Here is a 22,492-nt window from a genome sequence, read left to right on the forward strand (position 1 = left end):
GTTTGTTTTTTTTTAATGGTCACCTTTTGCCACCAGGAAGTCTCTCCTGTTGTGGGGATCCAGAACAAGCGACGCCCTTTTGACCAGAGGGAGGAAAAGGAAGAAGGGGAGAAGGTTTGGGGAAGAACGGACAAGACAGGCGAGGAAGACGGGGCCGGGGAGGCGGCGGCGGCGGCGGCGGCGGCGGAGCAGGCCTCGCCCTTCTCCCAGCCGAACACTCGCAGAGCGCCGTTCTATCAGGGCCCGGCCGCACAGGCGGCGGGCGACGCCCCCGCCGCGGAGCCCGAGCCCCAGGGGGCCCCGGGCATCCGGGGCCGGTGGTCCTCCGGCCGGCAGAGCCAGGACGACCCCGCCCCCTCCTCGCCCTCGGCGCCGCCCCGCGCCGTGGCCTCCCTCTCTGTGCGCGTGGTCGGGGACCCCGAGAGGCAGGGCCCGACCCAGCCCCGCCCGGCGGACCCGCCCGTCCCCGCCCACTCCGCCCCGCAGCCCGGCCTGGCCCAGCCCCAGCCCCAGCCCCAGCGGGCCTCGCGCTCCCAGCAGGACAGCGACGAGGACAGCGACGACGACGAGGAAGAGGACGACGAGGAAGAGGAGGAGGACTGGGGGCCGGGGCAAAGGAGGGGGAGCGGGTGGGAGCCCCCCAGCAGCCTGGCGGCTCGGGAGAGGTCCAGACGCGCCCAGCAGCCCTCCCAGCACATCCCCCTGCAGATGCCCCCCCACCAACCGCACCCCCACTCCCACCCTCAGCTGTCGCTTCGTCAGCCGACACCCCCGCCCTCCCCTCCTCCAGAGCTCTCCTTCCCCCTGCCCGAGACCCCCAAGCAAAGTCCACCCAGCCTGGATGAGGCTGAAGGCGTGGCGGGGGCAGGGGCAGGCGGGGTGGGTGCGGTAGGGGTGCGGAGACACCCACCTGAGGGAGGCCGTTCCCCCCCGTCCCTGCAGCGGCAGGACAGCAGCTCCAGCTCCGGCAGCTCCAGCAGCAACAGCCGCAGCAGCAGCCCCGAGCCACACGGGGGCGCCGGCGAGCGCAAGCCCGGCCCGCTCACCCTGCTGGCGCGCAAGATGGAGTCCGAGGGAGCCTTCGGCGGGGGCCGGAAGAAGGGCCGCGAGGAGCCGGAGGGAGCTGCCACGGCAACCACCGCCGCCGACGGCCTGGCAGCGGCGCTGTTCCCCGGCGCCCTGCTCCGCGAGGGCGGAGTCTCGACAATCGCCCACACGGGGGGCCCCGTCCCGGCCCCGCCCGCCTCTGGCCCCGCCCTGCTGGGCAACAAGGGCGCCGCCTCGGCGGCGGTGCCCACCATCACCTTCAGCGCCGCCCTGGCCGCCTTCCACCCGCTGGACAGGGGGCCCCACTTCCCGGCCTTCGGCCCCGCCGCCGGCCCGGCCAGGGTCGTCATGGCGACGGCCGAGGACCCCGAGCGGGAGGCGGGCAGAATGGATCCGCACGGGGCCGAGGGCCGGGACGCCGCGGAGCTGCTGCTGTCCCGGGAGAGGGAGGAGAGAGAGAGAGCGCTGGAGAGGCAGAGAGAGCAAGAGGAGAGGGAGAAGGCCCTTGAGCGAGAGAGGGAGAAGGAAAGAGAGGAGAGAGAGAAGGCTCTGCAGAGAGAAAGGGAGGAGAGGGAGAAGGCCCTTGAACGAGAGAGGGAGAAAGAACGAGAGGAGAGAGAGAAGGCTCTACAGAGAGAAAGGGAGGAGAGGGAGAAAGAACGAGTGGAGAGAGAGAAGGCTCTACAGAGAGAAAGGGAGGAGAGGGAGAAAGCCCTTGAACGGGAGAGGGAGAAAGAACGAGTGGAGAGAGAGAAGGCCCTGCAGAGAGAAAGAGAGGAGAGGGAGAAAGCCCTTGAACGAGAGAGGGAGAAAGAACGAGTGGAGAGAGAGAAGGCTCTGCAGAGAGAAAGAGAGGAGAGGGAGAAAGCCCTTGAACGGGAGAGGGAGAAAGAAAGAGAGGAGAGAGAGAAGGCTCTACAGAGAGAAAGGGAGGAGAGGGAGAAAGAACGAGTGGAGAGAGAGAAGGCTCTGCTGAGAGAAAGAGAGGAGAGGGAGAAAGCCCTTGAACGAGAGAGGGAGAAAGAACGAGTGGAGAGAGAGAATGCTCTTCAGAGAGAAAGAGAGGAGAGGGAGAAAGCCCTTGAACGAGAGAGGGAAAAAGAACGAGAGGAGAGAGAGAAGGCCCTGCAGAGAGAAAGGGAGGAAAAAGAAAAGGCTCTGGAGAAGGAGAGGGAGGAGAAGATGATGCTGGAGAAGGAGAGGGAGAGCCGCCTGCCTCCGTGGAAACGGGGCCGCGAATTTGGGGCTCTCACCTCCTCCGCCACGCCCATCCCGGGCCTGTCCGCCGTGGCTGGGAACGCCCCTGAGGTGGAGAGGGAGGAGCCTGCCGCAGGCCCGCCCCCGACCCAGACGGCCAGCAAGCCCGCCGAGAGCCAGCCCTCCACCCCCCTGTCCCCCCAGCCCTCCTCCAAGAAGTTCCGCTTCCTGCGGGACACCCCCTTGCCGTCGTCCCCCGCCTCCGCCACCCCGCTCATCAAGAGGCCCCGCACCTTCTCCGACACGCCCCCCGCGGAGGTCCCGCCCTTACCCGCCTCCTCCCCCAGCAGGCCCGGCCCGGGCGCGGAGGGGGCCGGCGGGGGCGAGCGCGCCGCCGTCCCGGGCGCGGCTCAGAGGGAGGGGCTCCTCCAGACGGGGTCTCTGCCGGCCGCCGGGGGCGAGCACCCGCTCACGGCCACGCCCCAGCCGACGGGCGCCGCCGGGCCGGCCCGCCCCGAGGGCGCGTCCACGGAAGCCGGAGCCCCCGCCGGGGCGTCCCAGCCGGGGGAGGGGCAGCGGGCCGACCCGGGGAAACCCGAGGAGGAGAGAGCCCGGAAACCGACGCAGGGGGCCGTCACGGGGCCCGTCCTGCCCCCCTCACCGCCTCCCGAGGAGAACGAATCGGAGAGGGCCCCGGCCCGGGACCGGGACGGGCGCTCCTCGCCTTCTAGCGACTCCTCTTCCTCTGATTCCGACTCTGCCTCATCTTCCTCACATTCCTCCGGATCGTCTTCTTCCTCAGAGGACAAGTCCCACTCTGTTCCCAGAAGCAGGCGGGTGAGTACGATTGCGCCCGTTGGTCAAACCATTTCCACAAAAAAAAAAAGAGAAAATTTTCTGGTTCCCAGTTCTCTCCTGATATTTCACTGTGTTATACTGAAGTGGAGTATCCCTTTAGGGTGTGAGGTCACAGATATGTGAGTAGAATGTTCTTACCTGAACATTCTAGAGCTGGTGTCACAGTCGGTAACAGTGCTGGTAATTGAAAGCGGTGGAGTTCTAGAACACTTGTTCTTTTGAGGAGGAGGTGGGGCGGGAACATTCCGAAAAGCCTGCACTTCAAAGGGTTTTAAAGGTGTTTGTGTGTGTGTGTGTGTGTGTGTGTGTGTGTGTGTGTGTGTGTGTGTGTGTGTGTGTGTGTGTGTGTGTGTGTGTGTGTGTGTGTTTGTCTCTCTCTCTCCGTGGCTCAGTCTGCCAGCGGTCGGCGCGACTCGGAGGAGGACCCCCCCGCAGCCCCGCCCTTCAAGAGGACAGGAGCGCACCTAGGCAAAGCAGGAAGCGGCGCAGCCAATGAGGGGGAGAGCCACAGCAAGGTCCGCCCCCTTACCCTCACTGTGTTACCCCCCCCCCCCCCCCTTATCGCTTTGCTTCTTTCTCTCTCTCTCTCTGTATCCTGCATTCTTTTAGTTGGTGTTATTGGCGTGACTGTATCTCTTTGTTGCTCTCTGTCTTCTCGATCTCAGTCTTCTCGTTCAAATAATGAGCCGTTTTTTTTATGTCTAAGTGTGAATGAGCTCAGCTCGTCCTCTCACACGGACGGTCGGATGGTATGTACGTTGTCACTCTTCTTTCTCTTGCTCCCTCTGTTTCTCTCTCTCTTCCCTGAACAATAAATGATTGCAGTTATATGGTGATTTTTTAAATATCTTGTGATCTCCAATTGTTTCACAAAGACGTCAACTGAACCACTTCCACTTCCAAAGTGTTGCCCCTACCAGTGTGATACATGGCAGCCATTTTGTGCCAGAATGCTCACAAAAGCCTGTTTAAACTGAAGGGAATTTTCAGGTGGCCAGGATTGGTTGGGGGTCGGTGGGGATCGGTTCGGAATGGGTGGGGGATCAGTTGGCGATCGGTGGGGATGGGTGAGGGGGTCGGTTGGGTGGGGGATGGGTGGGGATGGGTGAGGGGGTCGGTGGGGATGGGTGAGGGGGTCGGTGGGAATGGGTGGGGATCGGTTGGGTGGGGGATGGGTGGGGATGAGTGAGGGGGTCGGTGGGGATGGGTGGGGGATCGGTTGGGCGGGGGATGGGTGAGGATGGGTGGGGGGGTCGGTGGGAATGGGTGGGGGATCGTTGGGTGGGGGATGGGTGAGGTTGGGTGGGGGGGTCGGTGGGGATGGGTGAGGTTGGGTGGGGGGGTCGGTGGGGATGGGTGAGGTTGGGTGGGGCTTGGTGGGGATGGGTGAGGTCGGGTGGGGGGTGTTTGGGGGATGGGTGAGGTTGGGTGGGGGGTGGGTGAGGTTGGGTGGGGGATGGGTGTGGTTGGGTGGGGCTTGGTGGGGATGGGTGAGGTCGGGTGGGGGGTGTTTGGGGGATGGGTGAGGTTGGGTGGGGGATGGGTTGGGCGTCGGCGGGGATCGGTTGGGAATGGGTGGGGATTGGTTGGGTGTGGTGGGGTATCAGTTGGAGATGGGTGGGGATTGGTTGGGATGTCTCTGATTATGTGGAAATTGGCCCGTTTTTGCCCGCTTGGTGTGAGAGGCCAGTCTGAGGGCCGCAGGGCTCTGTCAGTGTGTCTCACTCTCAGCTGATGGGGACAGCTGCCTGACAAAGACTGGCCTATTTATGTCCATTTGTGCTCTCTCCCTCTCCTTTTCTCCCTCTCTCGCCCCCTCTCGCTCTCTTCCTCTCTGTCCCCCTCTCCCTCGCTTTCTCTCTCTCCCTCTCCCCCTTTCTCATTCTCTCCCTCTCCCTCTTTTTCCCTCTCTTCCCCTTTCCCTCCCTCTCTCCCTCTCCGTCTCCCTCTCTCTCTCTTCCTCCATCCCTCACTCTCTCCACAGAGGCCGTGCCTGGGGAGAGGAGGAGAGAAACAGGAGGAGAAAATGGAAGAAGAGATGGAAGGAGCTGATGAAAGACAACGCCCCGCCAGGTGAGCCTCCGCATGCAGTACTAACACGACACACGTTTAGGTGACATCTCCACACGCACATGTTCACCTCCACACACACGTGTTCACATCTCAACACGCACACGTTTACTTCAACACGCGTTCACATCTCAACAGGTTTGCCTCAACACACACGCGTTCACATCTCAACGCATAAATGTTTACCTCAACACACACGCGTTCACATCTCAACGCATAAATGTTTACCTCAACACACACGCGTTCACATCTCAACGCATAAATGTTTACCTCAACACACACGCGTTCGCATCTCAACACATAAATGTTTACCTCAACACACTCATTTACCTCAACACACACGCGTTCGCATCTCAACACATAAATGTTTACCTCAACACACTCATTTACCTCAACACACAGGCGTTCACATCTCAACACGCACACGTTTACTTCAACACGTGTTCACATCTCAACACGTTTGCCTCAACGCACACGCGTTCGCATCTCAACACATAAATGTTTACCTCAACGCACACTCATTTACCTCAACGCACACGCGTTCACATCTCAACACATAAATGTTTACCTCAACGCACACTCATTTACCTCAACACACACACGTTCGCATCTCAACACATAAATGTTTACCTCAACACACACGCGTTCACATCTCAACACATAAATGTTTACCTCAACGCACACTCATTTACCTCAACGCACACGCGTTCACATCTCAACACATAAATGTTTACCTCAACGCACACTCATTTACCTCAACACACACACGTTCGCATCTCAACACATAAATGTTTACCTCAACACACACGCGTTCACATCTCAACACATAAATGTTTACCTCAACGCACACGCGTTCACATCTCAACACATAAATGTTTACCTCAACGCACACTCATTTACCTCAACACACACACGTTCGCATCTCAACACATAAATGTTTACCTCAACACACACGCGTTCACATCTCAACACATAAATGTTTACCTCAACACACACGCATTTACCTCAACACATACGCGTTCGCATCTCAACACATAAATGTTTACCTCAACACACACGCGTGTGCATCTCAACACATAAATGTTTACCTCAACACACACTCATTTACCTCAACACACACGCGTGTGCATCTCAACACGTACACGTCTCGACATGCAGACATTTGCTTCCTCAAAGGTGCACGTTTACCTGCACAGCGTGCATGTTCACATCCCAGTCACGCAAGTTTACCTGCCAAAATGAACACGTTTTCCTCCTAACACACACACACTTATTTCCCAGCATGCACATTGGCAGCAGAACGTGCATCAGAACGTTTGAATCCAAACGCAAACATTTAACATGCCGGAATGAACATGTTTCCTTCCCAGCATGCACTTGTTTACCTGAGAACACGCGCATGTTTGTTTCAAAAATGCGCCCATTTGCTTCTTAGCATGCACACATTTTATATTTACCTCCACCCCAAGTCCATTCAGTCAGTTCAGTTTTTATGGTCAAGTGCCATAGTTTCTCACAGTGCAAATAACGCAATGAACTTGCAGTTGCTCTCGGTAATAATAAAAGGCACACAAGAAGAAATAAAATAGGATTCAAAATTAATTAATGAATAAAGGTGTCCCAAGACACCACGTTTGTCAAGTGCAGGTGCAGGTGCAGTTAGTGCGGCTTGTTGTCAAGTCAGCAAGCAGTGCCTCCACACTCATTTACATTTTGGTGTGTATTATCCACGTGTACCTGGAAACATTTATGCCAGAATGCATTACCTGCTTAGACAAGCACATTACTGAAGTGTCCACACCCATTTTGTGCATGCTGTGTGGCTGAACGTGTAGGACTAGAAAACCATGTAAATTAGTCATCTCGTTGGCCTGTCACTGCCAGCGCGTTGGGGAAACTTCCATTTTGTTTCAAAGTTTAAGGGACAGTTGACTTTGTTTTTTTTTTTTTTTTAATTTTTATGCTATTTCAGTTTTAGTGTGCTTTTGATTGGCCCCAAGCAGTTTTGGTATGCAATGGACAATCTTACACGCTTTCTCACAACCTGAAAGCTTCACGGTGTTTTGGTTTCTCGAGCATCCATGGGTTTGGGTTTGCGGTTTAAAGCAAGAGAATACACTTCTAGTACATCCAGAGGGGCTGTTTCCTTCACAGTGGGTAGCTCTTTAATCCAGAAACCTGTTTCTCCAGCACACGCCTGCGCATATAAATCAATGTTTGCTGCAAGGAAAATGGAGCTGAAATATTTAGTAGTGAGGATATTGGCATCAAGTCTGCACATTGCTTCACACTGTATGCCAATACAGCTCTTTTATTGTATGTTTAGGTATTAGCCTAACCTACACCGCACAAATACAAGCACACACACACACAAAGTGACGCAGACCTGTAAACTTACTAAATAAATGTTGGAATTACACTTGTATACCAAAGTTATCACAAGGATGAACAGCCATATGAAGTTCCCTCCCTTGCGGTTTACCTGTTCTCTGGATGTGTGTGTGCGTGCGTGTGTGTGTGTGTGTGTGTGTTTGTGTGTCGGTGGGCGGGCGGGCTATCTGGCTAGTGTGCAATAGTGTGTGTGCGCACTTGCCCTTGCGTGGTTGCATGTGCTTGTGTGTTGTGTTTCTGGTGAAAGATAATGGATGACGTTAGCGTGCAGTGAAGGCGGTATCAGAACCCCCCGTGAGCTGCCATGTGTATGCTTGTGTGTTGTGTTCCCGGTGAAAGATAATGGATGACGTTAGCGTGCAATGAAGGCGGTATCAGAACCCCCCGTGAGCTGCCGTGTGTATGCTTGTGTGTTGTGTTGCTGGTGAAAGATAATGGATGACGTTAACGTGCAGTGAAAGCGGTATCAGAACCCCCGTGAGCTGCCGTGTGTATGCTTGTGTGTTGTGTTCCCGGTGAAAGATAATGGATGACGTTAGCGTGCAGTGAAGGCGGTATCAGAACCCCCGTGAGCTGCCGTGTGTACGCAGGGCTTCGCGTGATTCCTGCGTGTGCTGGGTTTGCTTCCAGCCGCGACTGCAGCTCTCCCAGTGCGAGGAGCCGTTTATCGATTGTCTTAAGACGCCCTATCGTGTTTATCGAGGGAGGATTTAGCCCCCTTTCACTCACTTTATGGCAAACGCCACGGAGTCTGGCATCGCCAGGCTTTTTAAATCGGTCAGTTCTGCAAATGCTGTCGCTCCCTCTGGGTGCTGCCCTGATAACGAGTCCTCCAGAACTGAAATGCTGAAATTGTGGAAACCTGGTCACTTGAAACTGAAGCATTTTAGGAATGAGTTTACAGACAATAGTAAACCAAGTTATGAGCACATAACAGCTCTGCAATAATGATTTTTTAGAAAGAACTTAATTACGTTTTCAGCATCCATAATTGGTCAAGAGATTGTCTGTGAAAAAGGCCGGCACACTGTAACACACACACATGCATACACACACTGACACAACCTCTGACACTCATACACATGCATACACACACACACACACACACACACACACACACACACACATGCATACAGACACTGACACAACCTCTGACACTCATACACATGCACGTACACACTGACACAACCTCTGACACTCATACACATGCACGCACACACTGACACAACCTCTGACACTCATACACATGCATACACACACGCATACACACACACACAAACACACACACACACACACTGACACAACCTCTGACACTCATACACATGCATACACACACGCATACACACACACACACACACACACACACACACACATGCATACACACACTGACACTGATACACACACTGACATTGACACGCACACTCGCTCGGAGTGTCTCCAGGACCAGGTTTGGGGAAGTACCAGCTGTAGGAACAGCAAATAAAAGTGGCGTTTGGGATGAAGCTCCATTTAATTTGACCGACTTGTTCCTAATACGGGATCTTTAACTTGTCAGCTTCCTTTCACTCAAACTGGGTTTTTAAAAATTTATTTTATTTAAAATGTATCACCCCCCCCCTGCCATGAAACAGCGTCTAAATTACGACTACATCTCTGTTACTGGAGAGCCCCTGGATGGATGGATGCAGGGTTTTGTTCTTACGTTCTTGCATGTACGTAATTTACCAAAGCAGCTGAATACACAGTTAACTTGTCCTACTCGGTCTTCTTTGGTCTGAATTGGTTACTGATCTTAAGGTGTGTGCGTGTGTGAGAGGGAACTGCAGTCTCAGTGGCTCTTCAGGATCAGGGTTGAAGCCCCCCCACCCCCACCCCCACCCCCACCCCCTACCCCCCACCCTCTGCTCCAGGTTGCGTAGCAAACCAACTTGTCCAGACCTAACATTACCCCTTGTTCGCTCTTTCCCCGTTTAATTTGCGGTTTAATTTAAATCCCAAAACTCTGAAGTTGAAAACCAAGCTCACATCCCATTGCTTCATTTTTGGATATATTTCTGAAAACATTGATCACTGCATTGCCAAATGACATTGATTTGTAGTTGCTGGAATAGTGGGTGGGTCTCCATTAAAATTTTCTTAGTGCCTTGATTGGATCTCGTCGGCACGGTCGACCTCTCTGTCCACGACTCGTCGAAGGTTACGGTTAGGCCTACTAATTTTTCATGGTTAGGGTGAGCATGTTATAGGCCTACGCAAATATCAACAGCTGATATTACGTTTTGTCCGGATTAAATAGTACGGTTCGGTTTTGTATTCTGAGTTTGGTACTAAATTAATGCGGTAAGAGTCCGCATAAACGTAAAATGTTTTTTTTAATAAATGAAATACAAACTGGTCAGAACTCGCTGCTCAGATAAAACGTACAAATGTACGTTTACCATAAACGGCTTTATTCGAAGTGATGTATTTAAATGTTATGTTTTTTTTTAGAGATATAGTATTAATTACACGCTTAAATTAATGTGCTGGCATTGTTCATTTCGTCTGTTATTTCCGTAATTTCATTAGCGTTCGTAGTAACGCAGTTGAACATCCAAAAGTTCAATTGGGTCTGCAGTCAACCATTTCGAACGACAGGGAATGTCTGTGTAGTCACAATTCTGGTCAGGCGTTCAGTGCGGCAGCCCTGCAGCCGGTGTGTCTGTGCGGGGTCCTCGCCCTGTATCTCGCTCTCCCTCTAGCCTCCTTTCGCATAATTCAACATGGCTGCCGTGCGTGCCTCGCCACTGTGATACCGCCGCAGCGCAGAGACCTACGATTCGACTCACGAATCTTATCCATTGGAGCACTTTATTCGCTGTCGGAACTGTGGCTGCTGAGACGGGCGGGACATTTCGAGTCGGGGTTCAGGCCCGACAATATGCTGTCTGAAAGCAACAAAAGCGGGTAAGCTAGCGAGGTAGGGGAGAGAAATAGCCAGCGAGCTTTGATAGGCAAATCGCAGCAGGGATGCATCGCGTCTCCTGTTTTACGTTCCGCGTTCAGTGTCGCAACATTGAAGCAGATCTAAGGGCCTTCGCCACTTTAAAGAGGGATGTGTATTTTAGGAAGCGCCATGTAATTGTGTCCGTGTGTGCGCGCGTGTCTTCGCCAGGGGTGGGGGTGTTGTGGGGGGAAGGGGGGAGGAAGGTTGTGGGCATCACCGGCATTCATTGTAAACTACAGCTTCCTATCCCCAAATAAATAAATAACGAATGTAGTGCGTGTGTTCGCGATGACGTTTCTGTCAGGTGTGCTTTTCATCTGCTTAATTAACATCAATGCCCTTTTTTACGGTATCGTCCTTCCACGTTTTAACGAACGGACTATCAGTTAGGAACGATAATGATTCTGACCTTTTATGAAAAGCGGCTTCTCTACAGAAGGTAGATTTCGTTCATTTGTTTCGTCTTCAGCCCGCCAACCGAACAGTTTATTTTTGTATTATTATTATTATTATTTTTTTTTAACAAAACGTTTTGGGACGCCACAAGCACGTGCACTTGGCACGTAGCGATTGGCTCTTAAAGTTCGTCCCCCAGGCGTGGATGTTTAGATGTGCGCGGAAACCGGAGGCTGTAACGGGGCCAGAACAGTAAGAGAACCCTCCTTTCAGTAGTGCTGCACACGGCAGCAGTCAGGCGTATTGGCACGGGAACCTTTCGTTTCCAGGTGGAATCCACCTTTCCTTTAAAGGAAAAAGGGAAGGGATTGGCTTTACCTTGTTGCCCTGACTAAACATCCAGCCGCGTACGTTGACCTGTTTTAAAGGCTGTAGCCCTGGATGATGATGTGGTGGTAGGGCAGTGATGGTGTAGTAGTACTGATGTTAGCCTGGTTTTGAGCTGTGGGCTGGATAAGACTGAGCTCAGTAACTGACTGACTCCAGGGTTCAGTCTCCTCACTTCCTGAAGTCTGAACAGCCGGTTAGCCTGACTCTCCTCCCAGCAGGCTTTGGGGTGTCCATTTGCTTTCAGTTTCTGAAAATTCATTAAAATTCAATCCTTGAATTTAAACATGGGCAAAATGTCAGGGCGACATAGCTCAGGAGGTACGAGCGGTTGTCTGGCAGTCGGAGGGTTGCCAGTTTGATCCCCTGCCCTGGGCGTGTTGAAGTGTCCCCGAGCAAGACTCCTAACCCCTAATTGCTCCCAACGAGCTGATTGGTACCTTGCATGGCAGCCTTTCACCGTTGGTGTGTGAGTGTATGGGGGAATGAGGCATCAATTGTAAAGCGCTTTGGATAAAAGCACAATATAAATGTAGTCCATTTACCGTTTGTTATTTTAAGTTTTTTTTTTTTTTTTTTTTTTTTTAAATAAATATAATTTAAAAAATAGGATTTCAGTTGAACTGACTTCACTGAATTGACATGGAACAATGGTTTCAGATGATGCACATTAATGGCAATGCTTTTTTACAGCATTTGAGGATTTCCATTCAACTGAATTTCAAGATTAGTGCTTTTTTTAATAGAAGGCCACCTCTGTAGCCGTTTGTTGTGGGGTTCTGTGAAGGCAAGCATGGAAACCAAGGTCTGTGTCTTCATTTTTTTAAAGGTGTGTAGGCAGGAGTTGATATTACACTTAAACTCCTGGTTTAGGCCCTTTGGTGTAGGTGAGGTAGTGGTGTGGGCCCTTTGGTGTAGTTGAGCCAGTGGTGTCGGTGAAGAAGAGGTGTAGGCCCTTTGGTGTAGGTGAAGAAATGGTGTAGTCCATTTGGTGTAGGTGAGGTAGTGGTGTAGGGCCTTTGGTGTTGGTGAGGAAGAGGTGTAGGGCCTTTGGTGTAGGTAAGGAAGAGATGTAGGGCCTTTGGTGTAGGTGAGGAAGTGGTATAGGCCCTTTGGTGTAGGTAAGGAAGGGGTGTAGGGCCATTGGTGTAGGTGAGATAGTGGTGTTGGACCTTATGTCGGTGAGTCTGTGGAGCAGAGGAAGTCGATTACATTCCTCTCCACTTCTGGGCAACAGTGTTATTTGCATTAACATACAGCAGTGCATTAGTAGATCACAAGCATCTGTCTGCTAATTGTGTTTATGCATGATTCCCTCCTCTGTGCTGTTGATGCTATGATGCTGACACAGTCTCCCTCCTCTGCGTTAATGGTGCTACGATGCTGATATGCAAGTTCCCTCTTCTCTGTGGTGGTGAGGCTACGATGCTAACGTGCTGTCTCTGTGCTATTGATCCTACAATGCTAACAGTCTTCCCCCTACTCCTCTCTGTGCTTTTGATGCTAACACATTGGTTCTCTCCACTGTGCTGGTGATGCTAACACACCGGTTCTCTCCTCTCTGTGCTGGTGATGCTAATACACCAGTTCTCTCCTCTCTGTGCTGGTGATGCTAATACACCAGTTCTCTCCTCTCTGTGCTGGTGATGCTAATACACCAGTTCTCTCCTCTCTGTGCTGGTGATGCTAATACACCAGTTCTCTCCTCTCTGTGCTGGTGATGCTAATACACCAGTTCTCTCCTCTCTGTGCTGGTGATGCTAACACACCAGTTCTCTCCTCTCTGTGCTGGTGATGCTACGATGCTAACGAGCAACCTGTCCTGTGCTGGTGACGCTAACACGCAGGCTCTCCCCTTTGTGCTGGTGATGCCACTAGGCTAACGTGCTATCTCTCCTCTGTGCTGTTGATGCTAACGCACGGGTTCTCTCTGTGCTGGAGCGGCTAGCATGCTGTCTCTACTCTGTGCCGGTGACGCTAACGCGCAGGTTCTGTCCCCCCCCAGGGAGGTGAAGCAGGCAGCCATGTCGGAGTCGCCGGGCCCTGAGTGTGATCAGGCCCCAGAGAGCAGTGAGGGCCGCGCGGAGGAGGTAAGGCCACACGCGGGGCCGTGGAGCTCCAGCCTGAGCGCGTCCGGAGAGCTTCGCCAGCTTTACACAGACTGTGTGTGTGTGTGAGAGAGAGAGAGAGAGTGTGTGCGTGTGCGAGAGAGTGTGTGTACGTGTGCGAGAGAGTGTGTGTACGTGTGCGTGTGTGTCTGAGTGTGAAAGACTGCATGCCATGCGTGTGTCCGTCACTGTGCATTTGACGGAGTGTGTGTGCGTTCATGTGTGTGAATGTGTGAGACTGCTTGCCATGCCTGTGTCCGTCATACTGTGCATTTGATGGATGTGTGTGTGTATGTGAGTGTTTGTGAGACTGTATTTATAATAGGCCTGTGTGTGACAATTTCTGCATTTGTGAGTGGGGTGCAGTGTGTAACAGCTGCGTATGCGTTATAGCATTTATATTTGCATGCAGACATACATGCTTGTGTGAATTAGTGTATGCGAGTGCATGTGCAGGTATGCCTGCGTGTGCACCAGAGCGTACGCGAGTGCATTAGCGAAGGTTCACGTGTGTGCGCGCGCGCGCATGTGTGTACTGTATATGTGTGTGTGTGTGCGTACGTGTGTGTGTGTGCGCGCTTACATATGTATGTGCACTGTGTGTGTGTGCGTATATATGTGTGTGTACTGTATGTGTGTGTGTGTGCGTACATATGTGTGTGTACTGTATGTGTGTGTGTGTGTGTGTGTAAGTACATATGTGTGTGTACTGTATGTGTGTGTGTGTGCGTACATATGTGTGTGTACTGTATGTGTGTGTGTGCTGCAGAAGATTGGAGCCAGATTCCCCCAGGAAGAATGCTTAATGACTAAGAACATTCTGATCATTTTGTTCTTCCTCCTTAATAGAAATTGATCTGACGGCATCTCAGTCTGGCTTTCTATTTATTTATTTATTTTAGTCGACCAGATTTTGTTTTCTTGCATCACGAGGAAAGTTATTTAGTTTGATCTTTGGGACTAAGGAAATCAACTTTCATTACCTCTCCCAAAACACCTGCCCTCCCAGCTGTGCCTAAAGATGTCATAGCAGTGTGCACCTACAGATTTATACGCACATATGTCACTACACTCTGCACAAATAGGATCTTTTGATGTTATTTTTTATTAGTAGTAAAATGGTCTGTTTCAGGAGTGTTAGCGACATGCTAGGCCCTCTCTGTCTCCATTTCCCAGGAGTGTTAGCCTCATGCTAGCTCCTCTCATTCTCCATTTCCCAGGAGTGTTAGCCTCATGCTAGCTCCTCTCAGTCCCTGTTACCTAGGAGTGTTACCCTCATGCTAGCCCCTCTGTCCCCATTGCCCAGGAGTGTTACCCTCATGCTAGCCCCTCTCTGTCCCCTCTCTGTCCCCATCACCCAGGAGTGTTACCCTCATGCTAGCCCCTCTCTGTCCCCATTTCCCAGGAGTGTTAGCCTCATGCTAGCTCCTCTCAGTCCCTGTCACCCAGGAGTGCTAGCCTCATGCTAGCCCCTCTGTCCCCATTGCCCAGGCGTGTTACCCGCATGCTAGCTCTTCTCTGTCCCCCTCTGTTTTTTCCTTATTCTACTCTACTGATTATGCAGGAAATGGTGCTTTATTTTAACCCCTTTGTGTCTCCTGGGAACTAGAGGACTCTGGTGTGTCAGGAGCACACGTCGTCATCCTTGCTCGGCCTGGGTCGTTTATGGGTTGTAGCATGCTTTTCACCTTTGACCTGGGTTTACGTGTGGGTCAAAAGAGCTGGAGAAACGTTTTAGTGCTTTTGTGTGTGTGTGTGTGTGTGTGCTCGCGCCTACGTGTTACCAATACTGTTCATGAAGGTGTGCGTATGTGTGTGAGTGATTATGTGCATCCGTCTGTGCTTGTGTGAAAGTGTGCGTGCAGTCGGTGGTTTGTGTGTGTATGTGTTCGAGTGTGTGTGCGTGCGCATACGTCTGCATTTGTGTTGCATTTGGCCTTTTGCTGAGGCTGTCGCAGACAGAAACAGCAGGGGGCGCTCTCTCACTGTGGGTTGATGTTTAAAACACCACTGATTGCTTTGTTGTAAAGGTGCTCATGCCTCTTCCATTGCCCCTAATGGTACCTGGGTACTACCTGCCTCAGCACCCACCCCGCTATGCCCAAGAGCCCTGGCTTTACCTGAGACAGGCCCTCACCTGTCTGCCCTGCCACACAGACGGCTGAGAGGAGCTGCTGATTGGACTATGAGAGGAGGAAGGGGCGTGGCCTGTCACTGCTGAAGGCCCGCCCCATGTCAGCTAACCAGGAGGGGGTGTGGCCTGTCACTGCTGGAGGCACACCCCTATGCTGTCAGCTAACCAGGAGGGGGTGTGGCCTGTCACTGCTGAAGGCCCGCCCCTCGCTATCTGCCAACCAGGAGGGGGTGTGGCCTGTCACTGCTGAAGGCCCGCCCCATGTGATCAGCCAACCAGGAGGGGGTGTGGCCTGTCACTACTGAAGGCCCACCCAGCGCTATCAGCCAACCAGGAGGGGGTGTGGCCTGTCACTGCTGAAGGCCCGCCCCATGCGATCAGCCAACCAGGAGGGGGTGTGGCCTGTCACTGCTGAAGGCACGCCCCCATGCTGTCAGCCAACCAGGAGGGGGTGTGGCCTGTCACTGCTGAAGGCCCGCCCCATGCCATCAGCCAACCAGGAGGGGGTGTGGCCTGTCACTGCTGAAGGCACGCCCCCATGCAGTCAGCCAACCAGAACACTGCAAGACAGAGGGAAGGGGGGGAGGAGGAGGGTTTGCGCAGACTTCTGCACCCTTTCATGGACACTGGGAACGAGCGCGCCTGCTGGGCGTGGTTCCCTCCCCCCTGCCCCCCCCCCCTGTTCCTGGGGATGTACAAACATGGTTTCCGGGACACTTCCTGTCTGACCACTTCACGCTGCCTGCCCTCAGCAAAGTCCTGGAGCTACCGGTGCCCCTCCCAAACGCTGTGCACACCTCCTGACAGGACTCTTAACCTGTCTAACCGCCACAGATGGCCTACCTGTGCTTCGTTTGCCCCACCCCCCCAGTCTGTGGACTCTATGGACTGACTGGCTACCTCGTCCCCTCTCCCCAACAAACACGTTTTCTGGACTTCAGTTTGTACGTTTAAAAAAAAAAAAAAAAAAAAAAAAACTGGACTTGTTGGCATTTCAGCGAACCAAAAATAAAAATTTGAACTTTTGGAATACAAGGACCAGTAGTGAGGATTTGGTTATGCGGAGCCAGAGTTGGATTTGATTGACCCTGATTGGGTAAAAACCTCCTCGGGAACGCCTCTCATTGGCTGAGCTCTTTGAGGATAATATAATGATGGCGGTTTTCTTGTCGGGACATAGCTGAGATTCCCAAAACAGAGTTTTGATGGAGGAATGTTGAGGGGGGGACAGGGGTGCAACAACCCATTGCCACACTCAGGACTTTATCCCAAAAAGTCAGAGTTCTCCTGTGAGGGGGTTTATTTTCTTCAGGATGGTGGACAGCTGCCTGTGCCCTGGCAAAAGACTGTTGAAGTTGAGAGACATTTAAAAAGTCCACCTTTCACTGACCGTTACTCGGATTGGCCAGGGCGAGAAGGACAGGCGTCCGTGGCCAACCACTCTCCTGCTTATTAGTGAGTGATGTAAGAAAAGGGGGAGGAGTTGAAGCAAGTCTAACCCCCCCACTATCCTGTGATGGGACCCCCACCCCCTAACAGAGAACATCATGCTGGATTACACCCCTCCTACCCAGCCCCTAATGCCAAAAGACTTTTGCCCTTTCTACCCGGAGAAACTATTGACATTTTCCAAAGCCAATCAATAAGAAAAACAACTTCCCTGCAAAAAAAAGCACTTCCTGTTCATCTGACCAGTCAGCGCACACTCAAAACTTGAGTCCTGCCCACTCTCCTCAGCCCATCCTCTGATTGGACACCCTTGTTGCCTAGATACAGTTCACACAGCTGTGCGATTGGGCCATAGCCGTGCCAGTGAGGATCAGGTGTCAAATGGTACCAGGAAATAACTTGTCACTTTCTCCAGTTTAAGTATTTAAAATTTTTCTCAAATTACGTTTTTTTTTTTTTTTTTTTTTTGGTTAAATGCATTTCCTCTCAAGACTCCTTGTCCTTGACAAATTTATTTATTTGTATCTTTTGATTTAAAATTTTTTTATTTTAATTAGTCTTGGGGTTTTTGCCGTTTTAAAGTGCGGCCCTTGATGGTATTGACTTTACGCTGAGACAGTGGCTCTGTGTGTAACTCTCACCTGAGCCCTGTTATGCCACTGTGGAGGCTCTTACTTCCTCCTTCCTCATCACTGTAAGCTGCAGAGCTGAACTGGGGGCGGGGCTTGTGGCCGTGGGGTGTGTAGGTGGGGTGTGGGCGGGGACAGACAGCGAATCTCGCCTCACGTTCCACACACACACACACACACACACAGGCCTGAATGGCAAGCGTCGCGTGTGCACTGTCCCAAACCGCATATTCATCATTAAATTTGGTCCGCACGCAAAGTCATTCTATAGCGATTTGAATAATATACATTTGTCACAGCAGACGTGTGATCCTAATGTGGAGTTTACCGGCTTTTTTAGTTTTGCTATGCTTAGCTTAAAAATTTTATGAAACAATAAAAATAATAGATTAACTTAATGTTATCATAACCAGACAGTTGAGGAATATTTTTATAGTCACATTTACATGCTCAGAACATCAGTGAGGAGAGTTTGGCTGCGTTTAGCTGGCTTGTAAATTTGGCACCATGACGAATCCGTGAAGGCGGTGCTGTCTGTATTGAGCTTGTCGTACATGTCCTTGTTGGTGCTTATTTTTGATCTGATTGTGCGTAGTTCTGCAGCAGTCGTATGAAAGCGTTAGTTCTACAAACTCCGCGTTTCCTGCCTGTTCCCTATTGGACGAATGTAGATGGGACTCTATAGGTGATGCGTTTGTGAAGGCGATCCTCCCGAATTCTCCAGCAGTGGCGTAGCGCGGTGCTGTTTATCGATGAGTAATTTTTCCAATTGTTTTGCTTGCCGGTTTTTGTCCTGTTAAAGTTATCCTGTTTTTTTTGGCGGGGGGTGGGGGGGGGCGGTGTTTAACGTGGAACACGAGCCATTTGCAGTGCAGATTAATCCTGGAACCCGTGGGCGGAAGGGCTGGTTTTTAAAAAGCAGGGCTTGCTGTTGTCTTTGTACCATCGGGTTCCAGCTGGTCTCTGCAAGCGCGCGTGTGTAATTGTCTTTCGCGCTGGAGTCAGACGCACTCTGCGGTGTGCGCAGTCTCGCACACTCACACAGCTCACCTGTGCACACACAGTCTTGCACACTCACACAGCTGACCTGTGCACACACAGACGGGTTTGTGTTGAACAGGCCCGGGGCCGTGGGCATGGGTTCATTGTCTGTCCTGCTCACCACCCCCCACCCTCCCAAAGGCCCTTTATGTGGGTTTGTTTTTTAGTTTATGGCTGTTGATCTCTCTCTCTCTCCTTCCCCTTTTCTCTCTCCCCATTTCACCTCTCTCTGTTCGTTTGCCGGTTCCTTTCTTTTCTCACCTTTCCCTCCATCCTGGGGGTCTTTTTTTTATCTCCTGTCTTTTTTTTAGAGCACCACGCCAAAGGCATTCACTGCCCGCAAGATCTCCCTGGCCAGTGAGTATCCCCCCGGCCCAACACTTCCTGTGATGCCGCGCTCAACCCCACTTCCTGTCTGGACCTCCCTCACATTTGTCTTGCTTATTTCCTGTCTCAGCCAAACTAATTTCCTTTATGTCTCGCTCATTTCCTGTCTCAGTTGATCTTGTTTCCTTTGTCTTGCTCACTCTCTGAATTTCCCTCACTTCCTTTCTGAATCTCTCTCACTTCCTTTTTGAATCTCCCACATTTCCTCTCTGAATCTCTCTCACTTCCTCTTTGTCTCTCTGAATCTTCTTCACTTCCTCTCTGAATCTCCCTCACTTCCTCTCTGAATCTCCCTCACTTCCTCTCTGAGTCTCTCCCTCACTTCCTCTCTGAATCTCTCTCCTCTGGCTTCCTGTGTGAGTTGTGAGGCCCAGTCCGCACGCGCGCGGCTGCCTGGCAGCACGGGCTCATCGCTCTCTCTCTCAGCAGTCACTAAGCCACCCCCAGGGGCCCCGGCGGGCAGCGTAGGGGCGTCGGCGCCCGCACCGGCCCCCCAGGGGGAGGCGGAGCCTGGGGGCCCCGGCGGGCGGAAGCGGAGGTGGGGATCCAGCACTGCCGTCACTGCCAAGAAGCCCTCCATTAGCATCACCACAGACTCCCTGAAGGTAAACCGACGACTTGTTACCCCACACCCGTTTGCCCCGCCTGCACGCACCGTCCAGCGGTACGGTCGGGTGTTACACTGAAGCGGGTTCTTAAGTGGCTTTTAAGTTTCAAGCGGTGTCCTACCTACCGAGGAATCAAACCTGCGGCCTTTCCTTACGCAGTATACTGATGAAGGCTAGGCACTGAATGACATATATACGCTAGGTTAGGAGTACTCCTGCCCATTGCCCCTGAACCGTTGGCCTCAGGACTGGAGCTGGTCCCCCGGGCACTGCGCCTGCGGCTGCCCGCTGCTCCTAAGTAACTGCGACGGGTCAAGTGCAGAGAACAGATTACCCCACGGAGGGGCATCAGTAAAGTGTATCCAATGTTGCTGATGGGGGTACCACAGCGTTGTCTCTACCTGGGCATCGAACCTGCAACCTTTAGGTCACTAGACCAGTTCCTTAAGCATTATGCTGCACTGGCGCCCACATTACAGCCGCCCCCCCCCCCCCCCGTCAGCGCTCAGGCAACGTTGGCACAGCGCTGACAGAACGCTCCCTCTCCCCCCGGCAGTCTCTGATCCCGGACGTGAAGCTGGCGGCGGGGCCCGGCGGCCAGGAGGCCGTGGTGGAGCTGCACCCGGAGGAGGGCCGGCTCTCCGAGGACGAGGAGGAGGCCGGCGAGCGGGGCGAGGCCGGAGACCAGGGCCAGGACAAGGACCTGAAGATCCGCCGCACCGTCACACAGGTGGGTGTTCCCCCCCTCCCCACCCCCCCCGTCCGACCCCCGTCCACCTCCATTTGCACTCACTGGAGCTAAGGGGCCTGACCCAACCCATGAAAAATAGCCCCAGACCTAGGGGTTGTTTAGATACTTTTCGTCATACCGTGTAGCTCTAGTAGAGCACATTGTACCATTGCAGTGCGCATTGTGGCTATATTGTGGCTCTTTTTAGTGTTCATTGTGGGTACACTGTAGCTCTAATGTGTATTGTGTGTACATTGTAGCTATATAGTGTGTATTGTTGGAATGTTGTAGTGCTGTAGTGTGCTGTGGGTGCATTGCGGCTGTAGTGTGTATTGTGAGGACCTTGTGGCTCTAGTGTGTATTGTGGGTACATTGTAACTCTGTGGTATGTATCGTGGGTATGTTGTTAATCTGATGTACATTTGGAACAGCATGCCCAGCTCTCCCTCTCTGCTTTGTCAGGTCGTCCACGCTGAGACCCAGGAGAACGGGCAGAAAGAACCGAAGAGGGTCGACGAGGAAGAGGAGGAGGAGGAGGAGAGAGAGGCAGAAACGGAGCGGGGGAACAAGGAGGACAAGAACGGCAGCGGCAGCAGCAGCGGTGGCAGCAGCTTGGAGGTTGCCATGGAGGTTCAGACCCCCTCAGCGTCCCGGGAGGTGGAGCTGAAGAAAGGTGATTGGTGGAGACGGCCGGCCCCCGTCTCGTCTGATTGGTGGAGCTGTAGTGTTGCCTTCCCGTATGGACACTGATGGGATTGGGTGCGGGGAATAGGGTTCCCAGGGAAAACCGAATAAGTCAGAGGGAGACAATTGAGGGAGCAGAATTTTAAGATGGAATATGTGGGGTGGGGTGGGGGGGGGGACTTTTAGAGAGGACTTCAGTTTGAGCGAGCGAGGTGTCCGTTTGTTTCTGTCTTGGTGTCTGCTTGTCTGAGCGAGATTTGAGAGGCCTGACTGCTTCACGCCCTGCAGTGGTGCATTGTGGGGAAAGGTGAAGAACGAGGCCTGTGTGCGGCTCGTGTTGTCCTCGAGGCCAGTGACTGAGACGGAGCTGATCTCATGTCTCTTCTGTGTTAGTAACCTGCCCCCCCCCCCCCCCCCACCCCCCACCACCAGGAGCTCAGGGACTGACTCTACCTCCTCCTTTCCTCTCTCTTTCTCTCTCTCACCCCTTTTTCTTCCCCCCCCCCCCCCCCCCCCCCCCCAGTTACCCCCAGTGACACGCTGGTGCGCCGCTCCATCAGCCAGCAGAAATCGGGCGTGTCCGTCACCATCGACGATCCCGTCTGCTCCGCCCGACAGCCCTCGCCCCCCCGGGGCAAAATCACGAACATCGTCCACGTCTGCAACCTGGTGAGGCCCGTTTTAAAAGCACCTGTGCTCCGCTCACACCGCGCCTGTTCGGCTCCTTGTGCACCAATGCGTGCTCGTACGCACACTACGCACATCTGCCCCCTAGTGGTACGTCTGTGAAATGTTTTTTTTTTATGTGGCGGTTAAATGTCTATGGAAACGGGTCATTTAAAATGAGTCCCCGCAGGTGTAGCTGTGTGGAAGGGTGTATCGTGTACTCTGGTGAAAGGGGGTGTTTTACCATGCAGGAACTTGAGAAAGCGATCGTTTATTGTATCATGTTTATATGAGTGTATCAGAGGTGAGTTGATGGGTGGATCAGGTGCATGAATTGTAGGATTCAGGCTGGGTGCAACTTGCTGGGGTTGCGTGCCCTTTGAACCCCTGGATTGACCTTTGACCCTGCTGTGCAGGTGCGTCCCTTCACTCTGGGCCAGCTGAAGGAGCTGCTGAACCGGACTGGGACCGTGGTGGAGGAGGCGTTCTGGATCGACAAGATCAAGTCGCACTGCTACGTCACTGTGAGTCTGTCGCTACGTCACCGAGTCTCTGTCGCTACGTCACCGAGTCTCTGTCGCTACGTCACTGTGAGTCTGTCGCTACGTCACTGTGAGTCTGTCGCTACGTCACTGTGAGTCTGTCGCTACGTCACTGTGAGTCTGTCGCTACGTCACCGAGTCTCTGTCGCTTCGTCACTGTGAGTCTGTCGCTACGTCACTGT

At 52.9% G+C, this 22,492-nt stretch overlaps 1 protein-coding gene across 1 annotated transcript in view; it reads left to right on the top strand.

Annotated features, from left to right (window-relative positions):
* acin1a (apoptotic chromatin condensation inducer 1a) overlaps window positions 1-22,492 on the top strand; it is a 32,817-nt gene that overhangs the window by 7,174 nt on the left and 3,151 nt on the right. The window contains exons 5-14 of the mRNA XM_035429283.1: window positions 37-3,081; window positions 3,495-3,617; window positions 5,087-5,175; window positions 13,338-13,422; window positions 19,005-19,050; window positions 19,510-19,685; window positions 20,245-20,418; window positions 20,881-21,091; window positions 21,626-21,771; window positions 22,185-22,292. Of these exons, the coding sequence (XP_035285174.1) occupies window positions 37-3,081; window positions 3,495-3,617; window positions 5,087-5,175; window positions 13,338-13,422; window positions 19,005-19,050; window positions 19,510-19,685; window positions 20,245-20,418; window positions 20,881-21,091; window positions 21,626-21,771; window positions 22,185-22,292 (4,203 nt within the window). The remainder of the gene's footprint in view (window positions 1-36; window positions 3,082-3,494; window positions 3,618-5,086; window positions 5,176-13,337; window positions 13,423-19,004; window positions 19,051-19,509; window positions 19,686-20,244; window positions 20,419-20,880; window positions 21,092-21,625; window positions 21,772-22,184; window positions 22,293-22,492) is intronic.

Source organism: Anguilla anguilla, chromosome 8 (assembly GCF_013347855.1).
Source record: "Anguilla anguilla isolate fAngAng1 chromosome 8, fAngAng1.pri, whole genome shotgun sequence".
NCBI classification, from domain to species: Eukaryota; Metazoa; Chordata; class Actinopteri; order Anguilliformes; family Anguillidae; genus Anguilla; species Anguilla anguilla.